This window comes from Tursiops truncatus, chromosome 8 (assembly GCF_011762595.2).
Source record: "Tursiops truncatus isolate mTurTru1 chromosome 8, mTurTru1.mat.Y, whole genome shotgun sequence".
Classification (NCBI taxonomy): Eukaryota; Metazoa; Chordata; class Mammalia; order Artiodactyla; family Delphinidae; genus Tursiops; species Tursiops truncatus.
The window spans coordinates 55139366-55162687 of record NC_047041.1 but is presented as its reverse complement, the minus strand read 5'-3'; the positions used below and the strand labels follow the sequence as shown (position 1 = coordinate 55162687).

General features: G+C 57.7%; 1 protein-coding gene across 9 annotated transcripts; it reads right to left on the bottom strand.

Moving 5' to 3' along the window:
• Positions 1 to 1203: 1203 nt before the first annotated feature.
• WNT11 (Wnt family member 11) lies at positions 1204 to 22679 on the bottom strand. 9 transcript variants are annotated; one of them, XM_033862243.2, is made up of 6 exons: positions 22275 to 22669; positions 18336 to 18518; positions 10819 to 11054; positions 8991 to 9268; positions 5998 to 6290; positions 1204 to 2032 (listed from the first exon to the last, which is right to left on the bottom strand). In XM_033862243.2, exons 2-6 carry the CDS (start codon positions 18416 to 18418, stop codon positions 1858 to 1860), a joined length of 1065 nt encoding a protein of 354 aa, XP_033718134.1. In that variant the 5' UTR covers positions 18419 to 18518; positions 22275 to 22669; the 3' UTR covers positions 1204 to 1857. The 9 variants fall into 9 exon arrangements, with proteins under 9 accessions (XP_033718134.1, XP_033718133.1, XP_073664525.1 ...); XM_033862242.2 differs by having other exon boundaries at positions 22383 to 22669; XM_073808424.1 differs by lacking the exon at positions 22275 to 22669 and adding an exon at positions 21520 to 21989.
• Between the last annotated feature and the right edge of the window lie 643 nt (positions 22680 to 23322).

The window sequence follows — 23322 nt, the reverse complement described above, 5'->3', positions numbered from 1 at the left end:
CTCAGTTGGCTCTGGGGAGTGGAGAGCTCTCCTCTCAGCGTTTGTGTCTCCTCCCTGTGCACCGAAGTCCAGTTTATAATGTTCTTTCACATCCTTTGTCTGGTGTGGTCACCCCACAGCCAGAGCAGATACAGATGATTAATAATTACTTCCATTTGGGGGACCTACTGTAGCCCAGGACACTCTTTACTTGCTCATCAGTGCTGCTCATGTCCCAGGAAGAGAGGCTGCAGCTCAGAGAGCAACTGGGACCCACACCCCTCCAAGACCCTCTATTCACTTGGCAACAGCTAAGACCCCCAGGATTCTCCATCTTCCTGGCTGTTACCTCTTGGTCTCTTCGCCTCTTTTCCTCTTCATCTCCCCGACCTCCAAAGCGCAAATGCTCCAGGCCCAAGCCTTGGCCCTCTTTGCTTTTCTATCCCGTCTTTTAGTGACAATGTCCGAATGTCCATCTCAGCCCCAGGCTCTCCTCAGAGCCCGGCTTATCTGCCCGTCGTTTCCACTTGGGACCCAACCGACATCACAATCTCCACCGAGTCTGAACCCTAGAGTTCTCTCTCCACCCCCGTCCCAGCATGCGTGCGTCCAAGCACTCGGCCAAAACCCTTGTAGTCCTCGGTCCTCCTCGCCTTCAAGTCCCACAGCCATGAAAAGCACAAATCTAATGGCTCCACCTTCAAAACAGAACAGGAATCCAGCCACGCCCACTGCAGCCAGCCTGGTCCAGACACGAGGCTGGGGGCCTTTTCCAACCACCCCTCAATTTCCACCACCAGCTTTACAAACGGAGAAACTGAGGCTAGGGAGGGAAAAGCCCTCCCTACAGGTTTCACACAGAAACCCTGCTAGGGCTAGCTGGGGCGTGGTTCTGCCACCACCTCCCTGAGGTCTGCATTCCCAGCTCCCGGGTAGGTTTTCTCTTGAAGCCACTTAGCAGGTCTGATGACACAGCCAGGCTATGTGCGCCTGCATGTGTGTCCCTGGGGAACAAAGAGTCTGCCAGCTGGGTTTGGGTTTCAAGACGTCTGTCCTCGCCCTTGACGGGGAGATCTTACAAGGAGGCTGGGGCCTGAGCTGGGTGGTGGAGCGTGTGGGGAACATCAATCGGACGCCGCCTCGCCTGGGAACCGGAGACTTCACCCAACCAGCCCCAGGATCCTCTGAGCTCACTTGAGGAGGCCAGAAACTGCAGGGGCGGCCTGGGGTTCTCAGCATTTATTTCATACAGCTGTTTAAAGAGCTTGTTTAAAATACAGATCATATATATATATATATTTATATATATAAAATATATAAAGAGGAATTGAGGCCAGCCACCCCAAAGAAAAAGCTATGTTTTATAAATATTTCTGTAGCTCCCACATCCCAGAGGAAGAAAAACAAAACAAAACAAGGAAACATTTACAACCCAAGCTAGTGGTTCCATGTGGTGGGCCCAGTAGGCTCAGACCCTGGGGTGGGCCGGGGGTCTCGAGGGCTAGGCCTGCAGAACATTCTGGTGAGGAGAGGCTGACCTCCCACTTCCCAGGATGCTGGAGTCTCTGGCTAAGAGAGGTCGAGTCTGTACCAGTCTTGCCAAACCCATGCCCCTGGCTTCTTAGACCCGCCTGGAAGGCAGCAGGTGGGCACTCCAGGGCCTCGGGCTGCCAGGTTATTTTTAACCTTGTCGGTTTCCTTTGATGTCCTGGCCCTCTTTCCCGGGTGGCCCGGCCTTCTGTTCCTGGTGGTTTCCAAGTGGAGGCAGAGGACAAGCCTCCTTCCACGTCTAGCATCTGGAATTCACAAGCCAAAATCCATGGGGCGTCTCCAGGCCCCTTGGCCAGCCTCTGAGGGTCCCCGAGGAGCGGAGCAGCCTCACTTGCAGACGTAGCGCTCCACCGTGCGCTCACACCTGCGGCAGGTGACATAGCAGCACCAGTGGTACTTGCAGTGGCACCGCTCGACCACACGGTCTGTGTAGGGGTTGTAGCCGCGTCCACAGCACATGAGGTCACAGCTGTCACTGCCATGTGACGTCTTGTTGCACTGCCTGGAGGGGGAGGGGAGGTCAGTGAGCATCCTGTCACCCACCAGTCCCTCCACTCCCAGCCAGGCAGCCCCAGCCTCCTCTGACCACGGCTGCAGCCTCAGTCCCCCTTGGACGGTGTTTTGGTCTTTGGGGAATTTAAAATAACCCTCTTTCCCAGGGGTGCTTCTCACTTTTCCCTATATTTCCAATAGGCATTCGTCAAAATGAGGGGGTGTTTTGTTTCCTTTGTCTCTTTTCCTACATCTTCTACTTCTAAATACTTGAAAGTGTCTCAAGCCACTGTCTAATAATCCTATCTTCGTATTTAATCCTTAATTATATTGTAACAAGCGTAAAGATCGTTTTTACTTTTAGAATCCCAGGATAAATTCTGAAACAAACAAATGGCATCGGATGTGAGGCAAACTGAGCGTTCGGCACTCTCTTGGTGGAGACAGAGGGTCCGTCAATAATTTGCCCCCTTTGAACCAGGCGCTTCCCTCCAGTATTTCATCTTATCCGAGGCAGGCAAGGTCTTTGGGTCAGTGGAATTACTATGCCCATTTTTCCCAGATGGAAACAGGCTCAGCAAGGGCAGAGGCCTGCTCAAGGTCTCACAGGAGTTTGTGGATAAGCAGGGCTCAAGCTCAGGGGTCCTGAAACCAAATCCAGTGCATATTCTCCCCACCCTAAAGGGCAGAGAACCCATGGGCTGCCAGGGGCTGCATTTCTTCCTGAATCAGTCCTGTGGGCAAAGAAGACACTGAAGGTCGCTATAAAACCCAAATATCCTCGCCATCAGTTCTTCTGTCTAGCGAAGAAACATCTGTGCAGGTTGGCATTTCATCTAGCTGGACTTAGGCTCGACAGGGATGCTGTCATGGGATGCAGCTGGATCCCCACAGCCATGTGGACTAAGGAATCCCAGAATGTCTGAGGTGGGCAAGCCCTAGACATGACCAAATCCAACCCTCATATTTCCTGATGGGGAAACTGAGGCACAGAATGGGGGAGGGACTTGCCCAGCATCACACAGGGTGAGCACAGGGTCTGTGAGAGCTCAGGAAGGCTTCCTGGAGGGGGAGGGATCATCCAGACCATTGCATGAAAGATGAACAGGAATCTAAGACGAAGGGGAGGAGAAAGGGTGTTGGGGGCAAGGAGGACAAACACCCTGACCTGACCTAATCTAAGGGGACTGAGAGATGGATGGAGGAGCAGGGCTGGAGGCAGGGAGGCCAGGAAGGCTGCTGCCAGCAGCAGCTGAGTAAGAGAAGCTGAAGCCTGAGCTGGGAAGGAGCCATGGGGAGGGAAGCAGGGGAGCACTTTGGAGGGGGAGTCAGGAGGAGACGGCAACCTGCGTGTGGGGACTGGAAGCAGTTCCGGGCAGGAGGGAAGAGCAGAAAGAACACAGGCCCCAGAGCCAGAAAGACCTGGGTTCAAACCCCAGCTCTGCTTCTTACTGGCTGTGTGACTTAAGGCAAGTCACTTAACATTTCTGGGCTTTGTTTAGTCACTCGACACCATTAGTCTCCCTAGCCTGAACCTGAAGGTCTCTGGATGACTCCTCTAGGAAAGGGCAGTGGAAGGGGGCAGAGTTTCATTTTTATTTCTGGGTCCCTGACATGCAATGTTTGAAACATGGCCTCCAACCTCAGAGCCAGACAAGACCCGCGATGGTGCCTGTGAGGGGGAGCTGGGGAAGCTGGGGCCTGGAGAAAGGGCAGGTTTCAGAGTTTGGAATAGGAACTGCTGAGGAGGCTTCAGTTCACCAGGCTGGATTTGAGGAGGGCATCTTGCCCAGCTGGGGGCCCAGCCACGTGTACCACCTGTGTACCTGCCTTTTACAGTTAACAAAGCTCATTTGCATCCAACCCCCTGTACCCCCCAAATCCCTAATTTAGTAAAGCTCACGTTTCCCCTCCTCCAGGCAGCCTTCCTTGATGTCTAGGCTGAGTCAGGGCCCCTCTGGGCTCCTCATTTTCCCTGTCACAGTCTGAGCACTTGATGTCCCTCCCCATCCCTGGTGCCTGCCAGAGCCTCATGTAATGCTGTAAGAAGTGTCTGTGGTTGTGAACCACTGAGATGTAAGGGCTGTTTGTTACTGCAGGAAGAGCTGACCCATACAGCTGTCTGCAGAGGCCCAGAGCTGAGCATGGCAGGAAGCCTGGGGGCGGTGGGGGATAGCATTCTGAGAAAGCAAGGGTGGTAGCTGGTGCTGTGGAATGGGGCCTCCTCGTCAATAGTTTGGGGGCAAGTCCTAGGTGCAGAGTCGGGACAGCTGGGAAGGAAGAGGCCTGGCAGCCTTGGGGAGGGGAGACTGTCATTCACAAACCCTTCCTACAGCACTGACACCACCCAGCAAGGAGGGGGCTGCTCCGTAAATGTGATTAGAATCACTTGCCAACCTTCCCAGGTGAGTGGTATCATCCTATTGGCACAGAAGACGAGACTTGAGCCTTAGGTAGGTGAAGGGATTTGCTCAAGGTCCCACAGCTAGGAAACTGCAGCGTCAGGGTGGGAACTGTCCTTCCCTGATGCGCGCGCACGCACGCACGCACGCACGCGCGCACACACACACACACACACACACACACACAGCGCCCCGTGGATCCAGGGAGACCCTCTCTTTGCTCTGGGGTCCTCAGTGCGCTTCCCCCAGGTCCTCTGGGTTCTAGAATCTTCCCCCCAACCCCATCGTCATCACACCCACCCTGGCTGCCTCAGCCCAGACTCTCGCTCCTTCCTGTCTCCCTGGCCTGACCTGGTTCCATCTTCATTCTGCCTGAGTCTCTCAATCTGGCCTCCAGATGGGAGCCTGGGCCTCCTTGCAGAGCCTGCTGCCCTGGCCTGTGAGGATGGAGCCCCCCAAAGCAGTCCCCCTCTCCTGGAGACAGGAACGTGGGCTGAGGAGGAAGCAAAAGCTGGCCAGGAACCAACTATGTGCCAGACACGTTCTCAGACACCCTCACTCTGGTTCAATATTCTTTTAACCTGGAAGAACACTAGTTTTGTGGAATGCTATTAGGGGCTCCTTAATAAAAGAGTTCCACAGCCAAACACCTCTGGGAAACACTGGCTTAGACAGATCCTTTACTGCGGGATTCCTCAGAGCCTTTAATATGTTCTCGTGCCTTGCAAATCGCCAAAGAGAATTTCCAAACGTATTTGATCGCAGAACTATTTCTTTATAGCATTTCAGGACTGGATTCCTCCTGAACCATCTCTGGGAAGAGCTGCTCCCCTGAATCCTCACCAGCCCTTCCTGGCACATAGTAGGTCTGTAGTCACCACTGGCTCCCTCCTTCTCTCCTGTCCTGAATCGGCTTCAGCAGCTGTGATGGGACCTGCTGTAGGGACGCCAGCTCTAGCTCTGAAATGGGGGACCGGGGGGAGAAAGCTGGGATCTGGGAGGTGGGTGAACGCAGGCGGGGACATGGGAGCGCCGTCTCCCCACAGAATGCAGGCCGACCGCGCTCTCCTGCTGCCCCTCTGAAAAGCACTTGTCCTGGTTCCAGCTCCACACTGTGCAGACTTCCTGTGCGGCCACGGGCTGGCCACTGCTCCCACCTCCCCTTGTGCCTCAGTTCATTGGTCCAGCTCACAGGTTGTATGACATTTATCCTTCGCTTATTCATTTGATGGACATTTACTGAGGATCTATTTTATGTCAGGCAGCCTCTTTCCCAGCCCCTGTCCCCCAACACAGTCACTGTCTCTTCCCCCCTGTCTCCCACACTAGGGGGCAGATGGGATGGGGGCCTCCCACGAGCCTCCATTCCCCAGGAGCCCCTGCCTGGGCAAGGTACGTAACAGCCGTGCCCAGGAGCTCTGCCAGGGGCCCCTGGGACCCCACACCTCCACCTGGCGTTCAACTGGGTGGGGACTCCGTTCCCCGAATGCTGACTGTGTGCCTGGCCCCGAGCTGGGATGGGGCATGTGCCACATGGCTGACGCTTCCTGCCAAGCTGGCGGCGGGCCCTTACCTGTCCTGCGTCCCATGGGAGCCCACCTTCTCGTTCTTCATGCAGAAGTCAGGGGAGCTCTGCAGATAGACGAGCTCCGAGTCCTTCACAGGCCGGATGTCCAGGTCCTTGGGCACAAGGTGCTTGCGGGTGCCCATGGGTCGGTGCACCACCTTGGTGGCCGACAGGTAGCGGGTCTTGAGGTCGGCGGCCACATCCCGAAGCTCCTGCAGCCCCTTCCAGCAGGTGCGGATGGAGCAGGAGCCAGACACCCCGTGGCACTTACACTTCATCTCCAGAGAGGCACGCAGAGCCTGCGGACAGCGGAGGGCGTCGGGCTGGGCAGCCAGAGCCCCCTCCCTGGCCTGCCCCGGGGCCCTGCCCCACCCTTCTGCCTGCCAGTGCTCTCAGGGAGTCACCACCTGCTCCGGGCCTCAAGTGACAGGGCTTTTTGCTCTAAAGGATCCTTAGCTCCTCCTCCAACCTGGGGGGCAGCTGGGAGGGGCAGGAAGAGAGTGGCTTTTGCAGGGCTAACGGACGCCATCTATACACCTAGTGTGCCAAGTGCTCTCACACTTAAAATGGCTTCCTCATCACAGAAGCCCTTCATGGGGGATATCATTCATTTCTCCATTTAAAAAAGAGGAAATGAAGGCTCAGCGAGGCTGAGTCTCTTGCCCAAGGCTACACAGCTAGAAGATCTTGGGCTGGGATTTGAACCCAGGTCTGAGGGCAATTCCAAAAGCCATGGCTTTTCATTATTCTATGCTTTTTCTCTCTCACAAAATGCTTGCTGAAAAGAAGGTGGCGCGGAGAAGAAAAGGAAGGGAAGGAGGGAAGAAGAGGCAAGAGGTGGGTGCTTGGGGGGGGCGGCCCTGGCCTGGCTGGCCGTCCCCTCTGCTGCCTGTCTTCACGTGTGCTGAGCGGGTGTGTAACTGCTACCTTGCAGAGTCGTTGAAAGGATTCAACGAGATGACATATATGAAAGAGTTTTGTGAACTACAAAAGTTAAATCAATATTTGGTTTTGAAAAATCAGTCTAAGTAAGAATTATGGTGGAGAGGGGAGGCCTGGGCTTGGGGCCTGGGGAGACACTAGCCCTGGCTTTGGAAGTGACTCTGTGCCACCATCTTCCACGGGCCTCAGTTTCTCCCTGCGTACCTGAGGGGCATGAGTTGGGACGCCTTCTGCAGGCCTTTCAGTTCTGCAGGCTAAGCGCCAACTCCTTGGACACAGGACTCAGATCCCTCTGCCCACCCCCCCGCCTGCCCTGTGTACTCTACTGAAAGGGTTATGGGTCCCCTGGGCCTACCCCTGCATCAAAAAGATGGGGAAACTGAGGCACACGGAGGGCAAGGACTTGCCCAAAATCACACAGGGAGTTAGTGAGGAAGCTGGTCAAGGTCCCAGGGCTCCCTACCCCTCACAGTGCCAGGAAGTGGGGAATGAGGGAGTCCACTTGGGTCTAGAGTCTGGAACTGTCTCAGCAAAGCCTGTGGAGAGCACATAGTGAAGTGAACCCGACTGCAGGGCACATTCAGCCTCCCAAGGGCACAAGGTACTTCTGAGTCATCCAGGAGAGGTAAACCACATTCAGCTCCTCAGCTCAGACGGCGGGAAGGGGCCCAGGCTTCCTGAGGCCATGGTGCCGGTGCTGACCGCGCAGTCATCTACCCTCCCGGGCCCTTGCAGACGGCCCCAGGGAGGCCAGCTCCTTGGCATCAGGGCCCCTGGGAAAGGGCTGATGTGCCTCTGAGGCTGAGGACCCTGTCTGGACTGCACTGTGGGATGGGACGGCTGTACCCCCGGCAGCATGAGGCTCAGGCCTGGCCATGGGCAGGAGTGGGGCTGGGTTCTTGGGCAGGAGGCTGGATGAAGGGCTCCCAATGGGTTTCCAAGGGTGTGGGGGGGTGGGCCAGCAGGGTTGGGAGGCAGGAGTTCTGGGTCCCTAGCCAGGTTCTGCTACAGATCCACAGGGTGACTTGGCCTCAGTTTCCCCAACTGCCCAAAAATGGCCTGGATGTCCTAGAATCCTTACAAGAGGGAGACCAGAGAGAGAGGAAGGTGAGGACGAGGAAACCTCTAGACCTGGAGTCCCATAGACCTGGGCTCCATTGCACTGTGTGTCCTTGGCCAAGCCAGCTAAGTTCCTTCTGCCCCACGTGGTGCTTCTGCATAATGGGCCTAACGGGGCTGCAGGGAAGAGGTCATGAGATGCCATCCACACAGGACACTCTGCCCCTCCAGGACCAGTTCCCCATCTGTAAGGAGGGGTAACAGTACCTCTTCACAGTGGTTTTGTGGACTACGGGAGAGAAAACTAATCAAGAACCCACCACAGTGTCTGGCACACCGATCGGTACAAAGTTGTTTTTTTTTAAATTTTCAAAAAATAAAAAGGTCCATTCATTCACTTATGCATTCACCCCAACCTCCTGTGGAATGAGGTGAGGAATTAATGCAACACTGATAATAACAGACATGGAGGGGAAACCGTGTTTAGGAGGTTGGGGTGGGTTTTGGAGCTGGGAGAGAGTCCCCATTAGATCCAAGGAGACGACCCTTTAGCAAGGGTCTGCTGCTCCGCAGTCCTCTCCATGCTTCCTTCCACACCGGCCTTGGCCCAGAGCCCCAGAGGAAGAGCCTGAGGAACGTGACCAATGGGGACCAGAGAGCACCAACCCACCCCATTTTATAGATGGGAACAACTGAGGCCAGGGAGGAAGTGACTCGCCCAATGTCACACAGTGAGTTTAGAGCTCCTGACTCCCAGCTCAGTGCTCCTTCTGCTCCACCGACGTTCTCCAGCCCAAATCCTGGTGGACCCCCTGGAGGAGGAGGAGCCAGGCAAGCCCCAAGCAGCTGGAGAGGGAAGAGCCAGGGGAGGCCAGGAGCACATCAGTGTGGGTGGATCAGGGCCCGTCCCCCCGCCACCCCTCCACCAGGGCACACTGGGCGGCCCTTTTCCGGCCAATTGGCACAAGCACAACCATCTGGGGGGTGGGGGTGGTTACCTGTCTCCCCACTTCACTGTTGTGTAGACGCATCAGTTTATTGGCTTGGGATCCTGTTTTTTTCACCTTCATAGGAGCATCGGAAAACTTGGCCCCCATGAGGAGCCCGTAGCTGAGGTTGTCCGCACATCCTCCCCAGCGGTTCCCGGGCCCGGGTGGCTCACCTGGGACGGGGCCGCAGGAGCAGCCGGGCAGGTCGCCGGAGGTGCAGGCCCGGGCGATGGCGTGGCTGATGGCGGCCGCCGACAGCGCATACACGAAGGCTGACTCCCGGGTCCCTGTGGGGAGGTGTGGGGTCAGCCAGGGCGGGCGACCCGGGGATAGGACCCTGCCCAGACCTGAGGGCCCCCGCCTGCCTCTGCGGGGTCGGGTGGGACAGGGGCAGCAAGCAGGTGGAGGATGGCACGACGACCATTCATCTGTCACGCCCCCATCCTCCCCCAAACGCACTAGCTGACCTGCACACTCTCACAAAGCACGCAAAGCCAGCCCCCCAGGGCACACCCTCACTCACACACTCACCATGCTGCACTTTCCTCCCTGCTTGCCCTGCACCCAGCGTTAGGGGCTGCTTTCGGGAACAGAAGGCCCAGTCCCTGAGCTCCTCAGAGACCAGTGAGCAAAGAGCCCGCTGTGGGGTGAAATGTGACCCCTGGTCCCTGTGAATGTGACCTTACTTAGGAATAGGCTCTCTGCAGGTGTAACTGACCTCAGATGAGGTCATTAGATGGAGCAGGGTGCGCCCTAATGCAATGGCTGGTGTCCTTATAGGAAGACGGAATTGGGGATACAGAGACAAAGAGGGCGGAGGCCACGGGACAGAGGCAGAGACTGAAGTGATGCAGGAGCACCGAGGAGGACCGAAGCCTGCGGCAGCCCCGGAAGCTAAGAAGAGGTGGGGATGGATCCTCCCCCAGGGTCTTCAGAGGGACCCCTGCTGACACCTTGACTCTGACCTCAGACTTCCAGCCTCCAGCACCGTGAGTCAATTCTTCTGTTGTCAGAAGCGTGGGCCCAGTGCGTGGGCCTTTGTTACAGCAGCCCCAGCAAACTAAGATGGAGCCCAACGTGCCTTGGCAGTGGGGTGTCCTGGCCTTGCGTCCAAGCAAGTTACCCCCTTTCTCAAGCCTCAGTATCCTTAACTGTAGAGTGGGAATGAAAATACCTACCTCACAGGCTTGCTCTGGAGCTCAGGTAATTCAGGAAGGAAGGAGGCTTTGTAAAGTGCTGCACAAACGTTAGCTGTCACCGTGTGGGGGAAAGATGAGATCCACTGGGGCATTCCTACCCTTCAAAAGCCTCTCTATGATACACAGGACCCCCAAATCCACCCCCAGAAGTCACCTCCTCCGGGAAGTCTTCTCCACAGATGTTCTTTAGTCCCTACATCACTTTGTGCCTTTCCCAGCACCTTCAGTCGGGATGGTCTAGAATTAACTGCTCCACACCTGTCTGCCCCGAGGGCAGGCTCAGTCGCATTCTCATTACAGACCCCCCACCCCCAGAGCCTTCCTGCATCATTCATTCCTTTGTTCAGGCGTGAGGGGTACCTGTGCATTTGTACTGTCATTCAGGCTCCCCGCACTGGTATATTCACTCACTATATGTTCATTCATTCAACAATTCACGCCCCAATACCCATGTCCACCACCCATCCGTGTACCCATCCATCATCCAGCTATTCACTCATCCCCCCATCACACTTCCAGCCATCCATCCATGAATTCACCCACCTATCTAAACACACATAGATTGATGCCTGAATTCATCCACCCCACCCCACTCGCATGCATTCCGCAGGCCCTAGCAGCCTCCGCTGGCCCCCTACCTCTCTCCAGGTCAAGCAGGTAGTTGGGGGCGAGCTCGATGGAGGAGCAGTTCCAGCGCATGTCCGCGAAGGCCCGGCGGCAGGCCTTCATGACCTCGCGGGCGGCGTGCACGATGGTGTGCATGAGCTCCAGGTTGCTGCGGCACAGCTGCACCTGCGCGGACACCAGGCCCTCCAGCTGCTTGCAGTGCTGCGTCTGGTTCAGCGCCAGGGCCGCCGGGGTCTTGGAGAGCGCCCTGCACACAGGCCAAAAGGCAGCAACCAATGGAAGGGAAGTCAGGGCTGTGAGGGGCCGTGCTGCTTCCACCCGCTGTACCGGCCCCAGCCTCTCCTCCACAGTCTTGGAGCCTTTGCTGGAAGGAGCTGGGAAACCAGGAGGCCAAGCACTGTCCCCAGCAGAGCAACGGCTCCCCCTCCCGCCCCCGTGTGACCTTGGGCACATCACTGTCCTTTTTTGGGCCTTATGCCCTCATTCATAACATAGGATCCTGGCCCCCATCCTACCTAAGCTTTATTATAATTATACTAACAATAAACAGTTTTATAGCTCACAAAGCACTCATATCCACTGCCTTATTTAGTCCCACACAGCTGTGAATGATTACTCTTCATTCAACATTCATTCAATACTGAACATGCTAGACGCTGTGCTAAGTGCTGGATTATTATATCATCATCATCATGGTAATACATACTATTAATTGACCATTTACTAGATGCACAGTGTGAGCTAGGAGCTTCCCACTATGGCTTCGTTTAATTATTAAACCCATTTATTAGGCTGTAAGATCCCACATACAGGCAAGAGATTCATTAAAAGATTAAAGAGCCACTCAGTTTGCTGATAAATTGGACTTCGCCATTAACTTGCTATGTGACTTTAGATAAATCGCTGCCCCTCTCTGGGTCTCAGTGTCTACACCTCTAAACTGTAGTTCCCAGAACGGGTTCCAGGGAGACACTCTGAAAAAAGGGATCCAGGGTCAGTCAAGCACAGTTGGGGGATGTGATATACTACAACCCGCCTTGAAGGGTTAGCAATGCACATTCACATTTTAAAGGCCCTGAGAAGTCCTGCAGCAAAGCAACAGGCTTGGTTTTGTTTAACTTCCAAGTCTGCTGAGCACAAAACCCTATATTTGAGGAGTGCTGACCTCCTCCATGCTTTGGGAAATGCTGGCCTAGGGGGTCCCTGTGACCTCTAGTGATGTTATAGGACCTAAGAGCTTCCAGATCCTGGTTCTGGGCACTGGGATTCCAAGACTCTAGGACCAGGGGTCGAGCCTGCATTCAGCTTCCTCCCAGGCCTTCTCTGAGGAGCAGACTGCATCAGGCAGCCCCTCCTCTTAAGTGGAGGCTAGAGGGACCCCACAGCCTTAAAGGGTTCCACATAGACCCACCCCCTACTCTAGGGCCAGCTGGTCCTCGGAAACCCAGCAGAGACCCTGGAGGGACAGGCGGCAAGAAGGGGCCAATCTTCAGGCCCAAGTGCTAGGTGCCCCACTTGCTGGGACCACAGCAGACCTCACCCAGCGTCAGGACCGAGACCTGGTGAGGCCCAGCTCCTCGAGGCCCTGGCCTGAGATCCCAAGAGAGGCAGCCTGGTGCCAAAGAACGGCACAGGCCTGGGCAGACTCCTGGCTCTGTCACCCCCACTCCCCTTGTGACCTTGAGCAAGTCAGGCAGCCTCTCCTCTCCATCAATCTCCCAGCATTGTCTGAGGGATTAACTCAATGTGGGTTACATGCTCTGCCCAGGGCTGACACATCATGGTCAGGGCTCTGTGATGGAAGCTACTAGATTACTGCGTCGGTGGCCTTTTCCTACCTTAGCTTCCTGCACCCACTCAGTCAAGGCCAAGGGCTTCCATCTGACCTCAAGGCCCCTCAAAACCTGGCCCTAAAGCCCTCTCTGGCCTCCCGTCCTTGTCCCCCGTGTGTCCTAATACCTGCCACACCAGACTCTTGGCTTCTCTGACAGGGACTGCCCTACTACCACGCGTATGCCCAGGCTTTTCCTGATGCCAGGAATGCCTTTCCCCTTGCACCTGTACCTAAATGAATAAATGAACTGGATCTACTTGTGGAAGAAATATTTACTAAGCACCAACTCTTCCCAGACATAGATCCTTTCCTCAAGGAGCTCCTCGTCTAACGGCTGCACAGACCTATCACCAGTTATAAGGCAATGGCCCAGATGTTCCAGTTCATGGGCTGGCCCAGGGAAGAGCTCAGGCTTTGGGCACCAGCTGTGTGAGCTGGGGAAGTTACCCAACCTCTCTGGGCCTCACCTGTTATAAGAAAATGATAAATTCTACTTCAAAAGGTGATGGCAAGACTTAAATATGACAATGGATGGAAAGCACTCGGGGCATTCATAAATGGGAGGGAGTCAGAAGACCTGGGTTGTGGCTCAAGCTCTGGCCTCTATGCGCTGGGCAATCCTGGGTAAACTGCTGCCCCTCTCTGAGCATCAACTAAAAACTGGGGACTCCTGGAGGTCTTGTAGGGGCTGAATGAGTTCATATGTGCTACACCGAGTACTAATAGGTTAGTTTGCTTCCTGCTGCCTCTCTCTGCCATGCCCCACTCATCCTACACCTCCAAAATACAGAAATCATCCCCAAGGCCTGGGAAGCAGACCCAGGGCAAGTGGGCATGGCCTGGTGTCTGTGGTTGGAGTGGCACAACCCAGCCTGTCTGAGATTGACTGTGGGTATCTTGGGCCATCTTCCCTCACTGCGACCCCTGGCCCATCCCTACCCCACCAAGGCATGAGGCAAGAAACCTTTGGTGTATCTGGATGCGGACCTCAGGCATGGTTGCCTGACCCTGCCTATGACTGGGGAACCTGCTGCCTGAATTTCGGCAACACATACTGGATGAGAGGTGAGCATACAGGGACAGATATCATCCCCTCAGCCTGTTTCTTGGTTGTTACGGCCCCTCTGCCACCACCTAGCAAACACTGTCCACGCGCATGGACCCACTGTCCCAGGTGGGCACAGCACTCCCCAGTTTACAGAGCCTCTCATTTCATCCCATTCTTACAATGCCCGAGGGGCCTGGGAGATTATCACCCCCTTTGTACAGAGGAGGACGCTGAGGCGCTCCAGTGCCCAGGCGCTCGGCCTCCTCTGGACACCATCCTCCCTCAAACCTGGCCTCACCTTCCCAGGTCCCCTCTCTACTGGGCTTGGGGCCGTCCACGCTCAGCCTGTCCTGAGCCTGCTCTGCCCATCACCCTTGCCCAGCTTCCATCCTCCCCCTCTGAGCCACTTTTCTGTTTCACAACAGGAAGGATTACAGGAGATACACGAGAAAACACCCAGCACGGTACCCGGCACACAGCAGGCACTCATGCAGGGTGGCTGCCTCCCAGGTCCTTCCCCGGGCTCTTGCTCAGAAAGTAGATAACGTAAGCTGAGACTTTCCCTGGGGAGCTCAGGTTGCGGCTCCCAAGCAGGGGTCCTCTGGGATCCTGGGGTCTGGGGACCCTGGGCCACTCTGGGTCAGTCTGTCCATCTCTTAAGTCATCAGGCATCCACCTCCCCAGCTGGTGGTGAGAGAGGTTCAATGAGGGAAACCCGGTGAGGATGTTCCCAGATGAGGCACAGACTGCCCAGGTGGGCAGAGGACAAACGGGAAGCATTCTGGAGGTCCTGGGTGGGCACGGGGCTGCGGAGAGAGCGGCTGGGACAGAGCGGCCAGCTGCGGCGTGCTGGGGGAGGCCTGCTCGCGGGAGCGTGCAGACTGGGAGATCAGGAGGCGGGAGGCAGCGGATTCCACTCCCGAGGAGGGCGATGCGGTCATCTGGTAATTAGTGGTAATGACCGTTTCTAACTAAGGCCCCCTTGGGTAGGTAATCAAGGATAGGGTGGGAGGTGGGGGAGTTACCCGTCTGGACATCTCCTCCGGCTTGCCTCACTGCAGCACACCCCTAATTGAAAACATTTTGGTTTATCTGGGGGTGGGTGCATGGGGGAGAGGGTGGAAGAGAGGACAGGAGGAAACAGAGAGTTCACAGGCGAGGCCTATGCCCAGGGTGCCGCTGGGGTGGCCGAGGTCTCTCTCATTCAGGACTTGGGGTTCTCCTGGGAATGGTGGGGGTGGGGGAGGCGCAGAGACCTGGGTTTCAGCTCCAGCTCAGCACATCTAACGTTCCACCTTGGGCAAGTCACTGCCCCTCGCTGGGCCTCAGAGTCCCCACCCCATTGTGGAAGTGGGGACACTGAGGCCCAGAGAAGGGCAGGGCTTGCCCTGACCTGTACACAGCCAGCCAATCAGAGGCAGAGCCAAGCTAGAACCCAGGACTCCTTATCACAGGCTAGGGCTCTTTCACTCCCATTGTAGAGATGAGGAAACTGAGGCTAACATGATTGATTTGCCTGAAGCCTGGCTCATGGCTAGTGAACTGGCAGAGCTCAGGCTGGGACCCAGGCCTCCCAACTCAGGTCTGGTGCTCCTCCTGGCCTCTCTGCGGCAGCTGTGTCCCTTCTGAGTCTCTTAGGACTCTTCCACAAGAGGCCCAGCCCCGGAGTAAGCAGCAGGCTTGGGGCTGACCGGGGTGGGTGGAGTGGCCTTTATGGGTCCTCCCAGCCACCCTAGGCCTTCCCCTCACTGGGCAACCCCCGTGGTTCACAGAAGGCTGGAACCATCCTCCCTGCCCACACTTCTGGTCTGAGTCTCCCAGAACCTGGCTTGGGTGGGAGGTGAGGTAGGGAGGGGTCCCCCAGGTTATTTCTGATCAGGTGCTTCCACCCCTTCTCCCTTACCCCCTACCCCACAGACAGCCCAAGCTGAGTCCCAGGTCCCCAGTGAGTGGGCAATCTGGGTCACTCAGCCACGTTTACTTTCATTTCCCATGTCAAATGCCCCTTTCCTCTTCAGCTCACTTTCCAAAGCCCAGGGCAGCAGGGTCCTCTGGGACATCCCCAGGACAGCTGAGTCTCCTGGATGAGTCCCCAGCTTCCCATCCCCACCGTACCCTTCCCTGTGCCCAACTGTCCTATGGCTCCCTGTGACCAAAAGGCCCCAGAGCCACCAACTTAACTCCAAGTCCTGCCTCTGCTGCCTGTTAGGTGTGACACCCAGTTCGTTAAAGACCCACTGAGCCTCCACTTCCTCTTCTGATTAATGAGGGTGATGGCAGAACCCACCTCACATGGTGGTTGGGAGATTTAAATGAAACAACGTACATCAAGCGCTTAGAACAGTGCCTGACGTGTACCAAGGCCACATACATATACAGACACACAGAGTTGTTATTCTAAAACTCCACTCCTTCTCCTGCTTCCCCCTCTATCTTCAGCTCCAGCAAGAGTTTAACCACTATCAAAGAGGTTTGGCTTCGCGGAGCCTGTCTCCCTGGCTTCTCATCCCACATCCACCATTAATTAACTAGCTGTGTGACCCAGGGCCAGTTACTTAACCTCTCTGTACCTTAGTTTCCTCATTGGTAAAATGGTAGCGATAAGAATGTCACCTACTTCATAGGAGTGTTATCAAAGTTAAATGTCTAAAGCTCTGGGGATCTACTAGTAAGCTCCTGTAATTCCTGGCTTCTCTGTTTCCCCACACGCATCGTCCTACCCCTGCTGTTCCTTCTGCTTAGGATGCCTGCTTTGCATTCCATCCACGGCCATCGAAATCCTATCTATCCTTTGAAGCCAGACTCAGAGTCACCTCCCTTATGTGGGGCTAACCACACCTCCTCTGGGCTCCCATGCTCCCTCTCCTAGGACACAGCCCAAAGTCCACTTGGTACGTTTTATATGTCTGTCTCCCCCAACAGGCTGGGAGCTCTTTTAAGGCAGACAGTGAGTTGTACTCATTTTTTGTGGCAGCCTGGGCTATGCAGTGGGGACAGCATGGATGTTGGGCTGAACTAGCCATCTATTTTAGACCCTACCCAGCCACGTGCCAGCTTGGGGGCCTGTAAATTTCTCAGAGCCTGTGCGTTCCCACCGTGGTGTGGGAATTATAGCAGTGTCCCACCGTGGTGCGGGAATTATAGCAGTGCCCCACCGTGGTGTGGGAATTATAGCAGTGTCCCCCAGAACACTCTAGGGGTGAGCCCAGTTCTCGGCCTCTGATCCTCCTTGGGCCGGCCCTTTAACAAAGCCCTTCCCTCTCTGGACCTCAGTTTCCTTATCTGTAAAAGGTTGGTGGTGAGTGAGGAGGGCTTGGGCTCCCTGATCAGAGGTTCTCACCAGCTGCGACAGTGCCAGGTACCAGCAGTAGAAGGAGAGCGGCTGATGGCTCATAAAATTAGTCAGGACTGACTGAGAAGAGCTGGTGCCCCCAGGCTGGGAAGCTGCTGAGCTCAGGCTTCTCCTTACAAACAAGAAATGCAAGAAGATGGGGTTTTCCTCTCAAGAGAATTAATGGATAACTAAGCCCCAGAAGGGGTAGGGCTGGTGACCTCGAGACTGTTTGCCGGTGGCCCAGCCACTATTGCCCCGTCTTCCAGCTAATCCATGAACCGTCCTCGAAGCCCTTCCCCAGCCCATAGTCTGTCCCACGCCTGTCTTATCTGCATGGCTCCCCGCCCCGACCTGGAACTCTAGGCTGTGTCTTGTCCTGGACTTTTCCACAGCTCAGGGAGTTCCTCCACCCAAAGTGCCCTTCTCTCACTGCCCCCACTCACCAAACTCCCAGAGACTCCTCAGGCCCATCCTAGGAGCACCACCCACGAAAAATCTACCTAGGGTCCCAAGGATGTGCCCCCCACCAGGTGATCTCCTCTCCTCTGGGCTCCCACAACACCGCCCTGGGCTCTCCCGGGGCACTTGGAGTTATTTACAGCCTGGGCTTATCTCTTCCAGACCAGAGGGCAGCTCCTCCAGGAAGGGGCTGGCTTTTACTCCTTTCTCCCTGCCCTCCCTGCCCACAGCCCAGCACAGAGCAGGCACTCCCTTCTGCTGGATGGAAAGGAGTCTCTCTCCCACTTACCCCTCCATTAATAATTTCTACTTAAAGGACTACCCTTCAGCATCCGACAGTTTATGGGGTTCTTTCATGAGCCGCTTCTCATCTTACCCTCCTTTGACAGAGGAGGACGCTGAGGCTCCCAAGAGGCTGAGTGACACTTCCCCAAGGTCACCCAGGTGGAGGGGTCTGGACTGTTTGAGAACCTCCAGCTAAGGTCAGGAGACTGTCAAGGAACATAATATTGAGCAGACCTTGTGTGCAGGGCGCAGACCCTCTAGATTGGGCCCCTTGACCACGGTCTTTTTCCATCTGTCCCTGTGGAGGTCTTGTGCAACCCCCGGCCGCACGGAACAGGGCAATTCCGTAGTCCTCCACGCCCTGTCTTGCTCCTCCCGCAGGTAAGGACAATATTTAACAGAGGAGGAAAAGGAGGCTTAAAAAGGGTGACTTGCCCACGACCGCCAGGCAACTTCTGCTCCCGGGTCTTGGGCACGCTGGCCCGACCCAGGGGGCCCCTTAAGGCTCTCCGCCTCCCCCAGCCACGGGTCCCGGGGCCCATGTGCGTGGACGCGGGTCCCTACTTACAGCCACTTGATGCCATAGCACACATTGGTCTGGAGCGCCAGGGCGAAGAGCAGCGCCTGGCAGACCTGCGGCCGCGCCCTCATCCTCGCGCGGCTGGCGCGCCGGGGGGTCGCACCCTGGGGAAGCCGCGCCGAAGTCCCGCCGCGCGCCCGGCCGCCGTCGCTCCTCCTGCGCGCACGCCGCCTGCAGTCGGGGAGAGCGGAGGCAGCGGGTTAAGGCTGCGCGCGGGGCGGGGGCCACGCCGGGGGCGGGGGGGCGTTTTATTCAAATTACAAAGGAGGGGTCGGGGCCCGGGGAGGCCGGGCGCGCGGCCGGCGTAGCCTCCCGCCCCGCACAGCCCGGGACGCGGCCGGCGTCTGGCTCGAATTAAATGCCTCCGGAGCGCGGCCCAGGGCTTGTCCACCTAGTGCGGTCCCGGCGGGAAGCGAAGAGGGCGACAGGACCAGAAACTCCGGAGAAACCAGGCAGAGACACAGCGAGAGGGAGAGAGACCCTCAGAGAGCGAGGCTGAAAGACATTTGGCAGAGGGAGAAGCCCGGATAGGCACACAGTTCTCGAGAGGGACGGAAAGAAGACGAAGGGGGTCGAGGGCGGAGACCGCGGGCGGGCGAGGGGAGGAGCGGATTCGGGGCCCAGGATCTGGGTACTCATCTCCGCAATATTAATTGTTAGTTATTATGGGCCTGGCCATTCTCCTTCCCTGCTGGGCCTCGGTTTACCCCCTCTGTAAACTGGGGACACAATTGTGATTCAAATTGTGATTAGGACATAATTCACCTTTTAAAAAGAACATTCACCTAACGCGATCGCATTTTTTCCTCCCAGCAACCCTGGGAGATAGATACTATCACTGCCCCCATCTCACAGATGAGAAAACGGAGGCGCGGAGATGTGAAATAGGGTTGTTCAGCCAGCGAGCGGCAGGTCCATGCCCGTGTTTTACTCGCATGTCTACCCAGTGTCCGGTGAGATCATGGACCGTGAGAAGACAGGGAAATGGGGGCTGGATCTGGGCATCAGTTTCTCAGCCTGTGAAGGGGAGGATGAGAAATGGGATAGCAAAGGTCTTTGTACAGTGAAGGCTGTTCAGGGTCCTGAGTCTCTGAGTCCCTCTAGCGGTGCCCTTCTGGAGGGTCGGATGGTGCCCAGGCCGGAGCCAAGGCTGGGCAGCCTGGCCTTAGCTAAGCTGGGAAGCTCACGGGGCCGGCGCGATGCCGCCTCCGGCCGCCAGGCGGCGTCCTGGGGCCGCGGAGTAGCCCTTACCCCGCCCGCAGGCCGCAGAGTGGCTTTCTGCGGCTTTTCTTTTTCTCCTTTTTTTCCCCCCTCTTCATTTCACATCCTTAACTCCCTTCCCAGCTTCTTCCAAATTTACCAACAACTGGCGTTCTCCCGGATGCAAACACAGCCTCAGCCCCTCTACCCTGGGGAGGAGCAGACAAAGGGATTCCTTTCTAAAGGGTTTGTGGAGTTGGAAAAAGGAGGCGCCTTAGTGGGGGCGCTTGAGCGAGAAGTGGGGGGGTTTCCCATCTGGCTGTGTGACCTTGGGCAAGCCTTCCAGCACCCCAGCCTCAGTTTTCCCTTCTATGAAAACAAGGGACTGGACTTCACGCATTTCCTGAGGTCTTTCCAGCTTCCAGTAGCTTGCGGTTCTTCTGAGCTACCCTCTGCCTAAGTTTCCACTATTACGTCTACCTGCGTAGTGTGTGCATGTACGAGTGCGCCTTAAGCGCGCGCGCGCACGGGCGCACACACACACACACACACACACACACATTTTAAATCCCACTGTTTCCTGGAGCCTTCGGCATGACCCAGAGCAAGGCAGGGAGAAAACTCTGAATTACATTTTCTTTCTCCTCCGCAGAGTCCCCCAGCTGGGCGCCTAACACCGTGGCGCTCGCTACAAACTTTGCTGAATTATGGCACGGGGGCGGGGAGGCGGGGGTCGCAGTCTAACTGTGCCCCCTCTTCCCACCCAGCCTGTATCCAAACCTTTTGTCTTACTGGCCCTGAAAGTTTACCATACTCCTGAGAACGAGAAAAGTATCGGCTGGATATGGCGGGGGGGGGGGCGGGGGGAGAGGATCAAAAACTCCAGCCACTGTCTCTCCTCGCCCCCACCCCCTCCCAAAGTGTGGGCTCCCCCCTAAGGCGCCCAGCATTCCAGGGTAGGGAGGAGAAAAGGCTGCACTCGGAGAGACGAGAGCCCGGACTCACAGCAGGGGATCCGTGTCCAGCCCAACTCGCCCAGAGAGAGGAGGGGCCGCCCGGGTCACGGCGCACGGGGACCCAGGCGTCCAAGCTACCCCCGGCTCTTTCGGAGCGGCCCCGGTAGTCCCGGGCTTCTCCCTTCGCTGTCCCAGCACGTCGCTGGGGGAGGCGGCTCCTGGCCTGGGCCTCTGGGTTCTGACAGGTTATTCTTGTCCAGTGTCAGAGTGTCTAGGACAGCCGCGCGGGCCGCTGGGTCACCCTCAGCCTGCGCCTCGCGGGTCAGGGAGCCCTCGCCTCCCTGAGCCCCCGGCCCGCCAGGGGGCGCTAAACCGGGGTTCGAGGTGGGATACGCAGCAGCCTCCCGCGCCCTGGGACCTTGGGCAAGTCCCCTCCTCTTCCTGGACCCCCGTGTCCCCCCTCTGGGGATGGTATGAGGTGTAAAGTAAGTGCCCTCTCAATTCTGGTCTCTCTATAAGACATCCACTTGCCGTGGTCAGCTCCGAACTGCCCGACCCCTTGCTTCGGGCCCGGCTCGGAACCTCCCTTGGGGTCAGGCGCGTAGTGGGCCCGCGTCAAAGCACAGTGTCTTTGGAGAGATAAAGGGTCCCTTCCTCCTCCCGCTGGGGATAAAGTTCAAGCTACCTCTCTTGCAGCGGGCGACAGAGGAAACCTCTGGTGCACACTCTGGGCACCGCGAGCGCAGTAGCCACGGCCCGGCTCTAACAGGTGGTTGTAAGGCTTGGGCTCTGGAAGGCCCTGGAAACCCCGCTGCCAGGGCGGCTGCCCCTCTGAGGCAAAGCCGGCGTAGACACGCCGAGCTTCCCCTTCCCGGATGAGCCTGCACTGGGCCGGGAGCCGGCACCGCGCGACGGCGCTGAGTGTCCCCGCCGCGCGCCGGCGCTGAAGCCTCCGGGTGCGCAGCTCGCAGAGCCGAGCCGGAGAACCGGTGACGCCGATTCTGCTTCAAGATTACCTGCGACGCCAAGCGAGGCGGGGCCGCAACCCGGTTTTGACCCTGGCCGCGAGTCTTTTGAGATGTGTCTGTTGGGCTGCGGACGATGCGCCGGTGGCCCGCGAGACGGGTTATTTTGGAAGTGGGAAGGGTGGGGTGGGGTAACTCGGGGCACCTCCCACTACCCCCTCTGGGCCCGACCCCGAGCCCCTATGGACCGTGAGGGTCATGGAGGCACCTCAGCTCCGAGAGTTGGGAGGTGTGGGGCTCGTGCGCGAGCTCAGCCAGATGTTCGGGGCTGCTCCAGATGTGCCTCGGGGCCGGGACAGGACTTTCCTCCTCCCCACCCCCTAGCCTGGAGCTCAGGTCTGTAAACAAACTCTCGGTTCTCCCCCTTATCCCGCCGCTTCTGGGAGCAGGTCTCAAAGCGAGGCCTCCGCCCCGGTCCCCCAATTTAGCAGGAGCTGCCGTAGTTCTCTGCCTTTTGCCTCCCTCTCCTGCCCCGCCACACACACCCTGTGCCACAGGATCCAAGTCCCCCACCCCCGGGATGGCTCGGGCATGACCTCATCCGCGGGCTGACTGGGAGGGAGAGGGTCGAATCGGGGGGAACAGGGCCGGGAAGGCTCGAGGCGGGCCGCGGGAACTGCACAGCCCACCTCCACCGCTCATCCGCTTAAAGCCCGCGCCCCCAGCCCCCGGCGGCTGCGCTCGGTGAGGGGAATGCCGGGGAGAGCCGCGGAGGAGAGGTATGGAGAAGGTCTTGCTTTGCTTACCGGGAGCGGTTGCTCAACGGGGTCACGCCTTCCCCCTCGGACTCCCGAGCCCCGCGCCCTGGCAGGTCCCCGCTGAGAGCCCGCCCGCTGCCCGCGGCCACTGCTCACCTCCTGGGGCGCTCGCCTGGCCAGGAGGGCGGGGGAGCGGCGAGCGCAGCCCCCAGCGGACCCGGGAGCTCTCCGGGCTGGGCAGGCGGCGAGGGCGTCCTCTTCGCGAGCTGCCAGAGAAGCACGCCCGGGATCCCGGCAGGCAGAGGCCTGCTGGGGTCCCGCGGGGACTGGGGCGCACACTCAGGCTGCTCTGGAGGGCGCTCGGCTCCCGGGGCCTGCGCTCGCCCGCTCGCCGGAGCTCTCCGCCTCACCCGGCACGGTCTCTGGTGCCGGCCGCCCGAACTGCTTTATAAGGCACGGGCAGCTGCTTTGATCCGCCCACGTCAGCGCGCCGAAACCCCACCGGGTGGCTCCGGCCTCGCGCGGGGGCCGGGGGCGGGGTCCCCGCGGCTGCCACGCACCCGCGGCGCCAGCGGCACGAGAGGACGTCGCACCCTGTTGAGTTACAAAGAGGAGACTTACTAACTATAACTATAGCTGGTGTGTACTGAGCGTGCGGGCTGTGAACCTACTGCGCGCCTGGGGCGCTCGGGGGCCCAGGTGGGGAAGGTTTCTAAACCTCGCAGCAAGCCCCGCGAGGATCCTCAACCCCGTCTGGTTTGACAGAGGCGGAAGCCACAGCTCAGAGGGAAGTCGGCCTTAGGTCTCATTCTGGAGCCCGGGCATCACTAGGTGTTGGTCTTGCAGCTCGGTTACTATAAGCATTGTGCGTCCGGAGAGCTGCCTTGGCGTCCCAGTCCGACCTTCGCCGGGTCACCTCTCCAGACCTCTGGTTCCAATTCTGGGAACTCTCAGCAAAGAAAGGAGGTGCGAGGGCTCTGCGCTGTGAGGCGGCTATAAACCTTAGGCACCAAGGAGGCAGGTGTCCCATCTATGGGATGACCGTTGGGGAGTCTTCTGGGCACCTTGTCCGGGTCCCTAGGGGACCACCAGCTGA

Bases quoted from the DNA above. Each gene is read 5' to 3' on its own strand.
- WNT11 (XM_033862243.2), bottom strand. From the start codon at position 18,418: ATGAGGGCGCGGCCGCAGGTCTGCCAGGCGCTGCTCTTCGCCCTGGCG. The intron at 11,055-18,335 runs GTAAGTAGGGAC...GCCTGTGTGCAG, and splicing joins TGCTATGGCATCAAGTGGCT to GGCGCTCTCCAAGACCCCGG. The intron at 9,269-10,818 runs GTAGGGGGCCAG...ACCTCCCCACAG, and splicing joins CCTGCTTGACCTGGAGAGAG to GGACCCGGGAGTCAGCCTTC.